This window comes from Glycine soja, chromosome 4, assembly GCF_004193775.1.
Source record: "Glycine soja cultivar W05 chromosome 4, ASM419377v2, whole genome shotgun sequence".
Lineage (NCBI taxonomy): Eukaryota > Viridiplantae > Streptophyta > Magnoliopsida > Fabales > Fabaceae > Glycine > Glycine soja.
Window position 1 is genome coordinate 9,456,745 of NC_041005.1, and position 5,635 is coordinate 9,462,379.

Sequence of the window (5,635 nt, forward strand, 5' to 3'; positions counted from 1 at the left end):
ATATTTTGATTTCTTTTAAAAAAAAACATTAAATGAGACATTCGTAATACTATTTAGGAAGATCAAATGCGTTCTTGTAATATTCATAGGAATCAAACAGAAAATTTATAAAAGAGAGATTAAATGAGAAAGAAAACTACATAGACAACATTTGAAAAAGAAAAATAACCAGTTCCGCACCATAGTTATGTCATCAAACCCATTCTAATGGATAACATCGTTTGAAAACATGCACAGACCTAATAAATTGATATTATAAGAACTGTCCCTAAAGTAAGAGATATGTTATAACTGACACATAAATATCCAAGTACTAGTAGGAATAGCATTAGCTGCAGCCACGTATCCCACCATTCGTTCCAAGCCACTTTTGTGTCGAATTACCTTATGTCAAAGGAATATCCTAACTTCACATCCAAAAAAACTTATCTCTACTCTTCGCAGATCGCCTCTTACGATGAAACATTTCATAAATGCAGCTGACATGGTAGTTCCAGCATCCAGGAGTTTGTGAATTGTATATCATAGAAATATGTTTTCTTCATGTGGATTATGTAAGGATTAATTATGTATGTACCTATCTCTCCGTCCCTTTTCCTTTGCATTTATGGAGCATAGAACGTAAATGAGCATGAGGCTACACTGGAACGTTAATGTGCATTCAATGGGATTTGGTTCCTCAACCTAAGAGTGCATCTACCCTTGATTTGAATTAAAGAAGCTTGGCTCACTTTAAATTAGAGATAGATATTGATGCATCTTTATTTACTTTATACATTTTCTCACCTTAGAGAATGCAAATCCCATGCAAAGCGGATATATAGAATGCACTATGGACATAATCTATTTACTTTGGATACTAGGTAATTCAGGTTTCGGGTAGTTTAAAAAGAACACAGCCACGCTATACTAGATAATTTGACTAAATTACGGATTGAATGAAATGTGAATGTTAGATAAGCTATAGCTCCGGCCGGGGACTACTTATATATCTAGAAGTTAATAATGATACCACCGACTTCTGGCTGTATGTTATATTTCTTTTTCAAACCTACTATTAGCCATCATTGTAGAATTGACAGATCTTCATCCGTTTTCTTTGTAGTCTGTAGATTCATATAGATTAATTTTAGGGAACTCAATTTTGCGTTATGTATTTTCTTGAGAAATTTTCTTGCAGAAGCTCTCATTTCGTGAATGTGATTATTAATTTCACTTATTTGTTATTACTCACATATCGTAGATTTTTGGCTTTTGGAGGGAGCAAAAAGAATGAGATCACATCTTATTTATTTATTTTGAAAAACCCCCCATTAACTAACTGTTCTATAAGACGCATGAAGACTATACCATGAGATGAGATTAACAAACTATGTTACACACAACCGAGATTAGTCTTGTTTGAAGACTGGTTACATGTCGAAAGTTATCCCTCTTAAGGGATACCCAGTGATCGTTATTAATTGAAAATGAAAATAACAACAGCGATCAAATTGAACATTTGTTGCAATGAGAAGAAAACCGTTAAATATTAAGAGCCATCACCATCCAAAACAATGGGATGGATGGCTTGTTTTCAAATCCTGAAAGTATGTGCCGAAATTCTGCTCTGGCAACATGGATAGATTTTGGATGATCGAGAATACTATATACACATAAATATATGATGATGATATATTCCAGGTTAGCTTCTACGGTACTCACTTATTCGCATTTGTTCTAACAATGAAATTAAGTACCATATTACTTAGAGCAAGATTAATCATCACCCCACCGTTTTGAACATACACTTGAGCTATATTTGAAGAACTTAGGCTATTCAGAGGGAAAAGTAGAAAGATGGTGAAAGGTGAAAACTTATGTAGTATTTGATCGACGTTCCCAATAATTAAATTAAACTAGCAGAAGAGACTGCATCTTCTCTTTAAGAATTTTGAAGGGTTCTGATCTGGTGGGTGCATGAATTTGCAGTTAGGACATGAAGGAGATGACTTGCATAGCATGACCAACATGTGGCAGCGCATGCAAACTGTTGCAACCATCTCTTTGTAATCATCTTCAGATGATGACAACCACGAGGGAGAAAGAATTTTACCATCTGAATCTTTTTTACACAGATCCTCACGTTCACTCAAACCCCCAGGGGAAGAACCAGAACTCTTTTTCTCATTCATTTCATAACCATAACCTTCTTCTTTTTTCCTCGGTGATTCACACGTCAAATTTAGCTCAAGGTTTAAACTCATGTGATGAGAAGAAGGTGGTTCTTCGGAGCTTTTTTTGGGGTTCTCTGTTGTTGTTCTTGTGTTACACAACTGTATCTGCCCTGACTACACAGAAAAAAAAAGGATCAAAGATTAATTAACATGAAGATCATGCCATGGTTGTGGCTTTAATTTCCAATACAAAGATACCTGAATAGTGAGGTATTGACGCCATTTATCTGAAGAAAAAGGGGTCTCAGGGTGAAGCTCTATATCAAAGACGGATTTCCTTTTCTCTATTTGATCCTTGAAGAAACCTTCGGTTAATGGCTCTTCCCACTTTCTTTTCTTTGATGATGCTTCGAATTCTGCATGAATTTCTGGCTTTGGAGTACTCTCGGCCAGCGCCTTGTGAAACGAGACCATGGCTTCAAATTAAGAGTGGTTTCACCCTCAAAACCTTTTGCTGTTTCTTTGTGATCGAATCTAATACGAGACTGAGGTCTTTATATAGGATGAGCTTCCCTTGGACTTCTGAGTTATAACCGCAAAGGAAAATCTAAATTTGAAGATCGAAATAGAAGGACGTTGCTTATGTAAACGTGCTTACTGGCTTCTCAATAAATGCACAGCTTCAGGCTTGTACTTAACGTCTTGGGCGTGATGTAAAAAAAATGAAAGAAAAAAACTTTTAATCATCCGCTTACTTTTTTTTTTTTTCTTGCAAATGCTAAGAAATGCTTTGAAGGTATTAGTTAAGTAATAGTAATTTTTTTAAAAGATAAAAAATTATGTTTTCATCATTTTTTTTATAATTTTTACAATAAATATTTTTTTTAAAATTCTTTAATATTAGCATGATCTTTTTTTTTTAATCTCATTTTCACTTTAACATCTTTTCTTTCTCTCTGATTTTCTTACATCACATCAATTAATTGCATCTATTTAATACTCTTTTATCTTTTTTATTTTCTTTTTATCCTTCTTCTTCTTGCTTTTTAGGTTGAAAGAGTTTGTTTAAACTTATTTATTAAAATAAATGTTTATTTTAATAAAATAAGTAATTTTTTAAGTAAATTTGTCTAAATTAATTTTACTTAAGAAATAAATTTTTACTTATTTTAAGAAACAAATCCTATTTATTTTTTAGAAAAATACTTACATAAAAAATGATTATTTTAAAATTATTTTTTAAAGTTTAAACAAATTCTAAAAACTATTTTACAGTCCCAAAAGCATTTAATTTGTCGTAGAAATATTTGTGTACTGATAAACTAAACAAATATACTAAAAGTAAAATATCTTCAATATATTAATGAATGAGATAATATAACAAAACGGTCAAATTTTATTAAATATTTGTGTACTGATAAACTAAACTTTAATTCTAGCGGGTGGATATTTCCAATTTCAACAGAATTAAATGATACCTTTAAATCTAGAAGAAATAAAATCTTAAATGATCTGTCATTATTTGAATTTGATATATTAATGCAAATGCTATATTATCGCATCCTTTTTATACACCATTTCTTGCACTCCCTTTTCTGGCAAAGGGAGAAAGAACATCAAATTTTAAGTTAGGAAAAATACTTTGAAAAATTATTGTAGTTTTTTACAAGATGAAACCACATGTTTCTTTTGTCTCTCCTTCCCAAATTTCCAAAGAGAAAAAGAACAAAACTTAGTCTGCATTGGTCATGAATCAAAATTAGAGTTTAATTTTGAAAAATTGCATACTTACTCCATCCCAAAATAAGTATAGTTGTACATTTTTTTACACTAACCAAAAAATCTAATAAATAAATAAAAGAAATAAATAATTTCATAAAATTAATCTTATTAAATAGATGAAAAAGAATAATATTAATATTATATTCAAAAACTAAAATAACATTTATTAGAGGTATTATGGAAAAAGAACAATTAATATTATATTAAAAAAAGTAAAACACAACACATATTTTAAGACAGCAAAAGTAATAAACTAATGTGCATGTTGTTACGTCGAAATAAAACTTTAAATTTGATTGAAAAATAACATAAAGGAAAATTTTCTATATTAAGGAGATCATAGTAATATGTAATTTTAAGGCATTTACGTAAGTGGCAAAACCACATCATCAACTGAACATTTTTTAGAAACAAATTATACGCTTAAAATTTGTTTATTTGTGTTTAATTAAATGAAAAAAATGTTTTAAAAAATATGAGATAAACAAGTATTTTATTTAAAAAAATCAAGAAAAATTTATCTTTATTTTTAAAATTAAAATAAAAAGCATAGTTTATATAATTACAACGATTCTTAGTATGAATTAAATTAAATTAAATGGGCTACATATCTTGACATGACGTAGTACTATATGTAAAGGCAAGCCAAAAGGCGAGAGAGAGGAAGCTTTGACAGTTATGAAAGGCGGTGAGAAGTGGAAGAAGAGAGGTATGGCATGGTCATTAATGTTGTGAGTGTGTACAGTTGAAGGGAAAGGTCTTGAATGCAAATGGCTCTTTAATGTAAATAATAACTCCAACTTCCCCAATTGGGTCACTCAAAAAACTAAAATCTTTAAAGCTCTCAACACCCTCTTCAGCCATTAAAACGAACCACGCCATAGATGACCTATGCTATTAAACACCCCAGAAGAAAGGCTTTAAAGCCTCTCAACACCCCTCCCTCCCCCATTAAACCAACCAAGTCCTATGAGTTACCAAAAAATATAAACGCCAATTTAATGTTCCGTTCCCTTCTCTCTCTCTCTCTCTCTCTCTTAAATAACTCTTCCAAACAACCGCTCCTCCCTTTCCTTCCTCTCTTGACATCACCTCCATCATCCCCTTCGTTATATGCTGACTTCTTCGCTAGAACTTGACAATTTTGCTTTAGTATCACTTACTACCCTTGTAACATCAGAACGATATGTCGTTTTATACGTACATACTACAACAACTTGCATTGGTATAGTTGTAGGAAATGGATGGATCCATGCATTCCTGATAAAAATTATAATAATAAAACCTAGCTTTTTTCGAATCTTATGTCTATCTCTTTCTTTCTCCTCACATTAATTAAATAGTAGGCCCAGTAAAAGAGTAATTAAACACAATGTTTAAACATAATTAATTCGTTCTATTCATGAAATGATATTCTAGTCCTTAACTTTGTAATGGCTAGGTGGGTCACCGTCTTATATGTCAGAGTGCAAAAGTATGGCTTCACTTTATGTAATATATCTCTATCCTAGCATGAGATCTAGTTTAAATAATTAAATAAGATACGTGAGTATTATAATTTTTTTATTTTTTATTTTTCCAGATAAAAAATATTAATCTTCAGGTATGTTATTCATACAAAATAAGTTAGAGCATTCTGATTCTCATTATCATAGACCCTGCATTAAGGTAATCTGGCCATCATATATAAAACTGAA

General features: G+C 31.1%; 1 protein-coding gene across 1 annotated transcript; it reads right to left on the bottom strand.

The window, feature by feature from the left end:
• Positions 1 to 1,470: 1,470 nt before the first annotated feature.
• Positions 1,471 to 2,758, bottom strand: LOC114409289. Its single transcript, XM_028372694.1, has 2 exons — positions 2,415 to 2,758; positions 1,471 to 2,330 (listed from the first exon to the last, which is right to left on the bottom strand). The coding sequence occupies exons 1-2, from the start codon at positions 2,628 to 2,630 to the stop codon at positions 1,899 to 1,901; spliced, it is 648 nt and encodes a 215-aa protein (XP_028228495.1). The 5' UTR covers positions 2,631 to 2,758; the 3' UTR covers positions 1,471 to 1,898.
• Between the last annotated feature and the right edge of the window lie 2,877 nt (positions 2,759 to 5,635).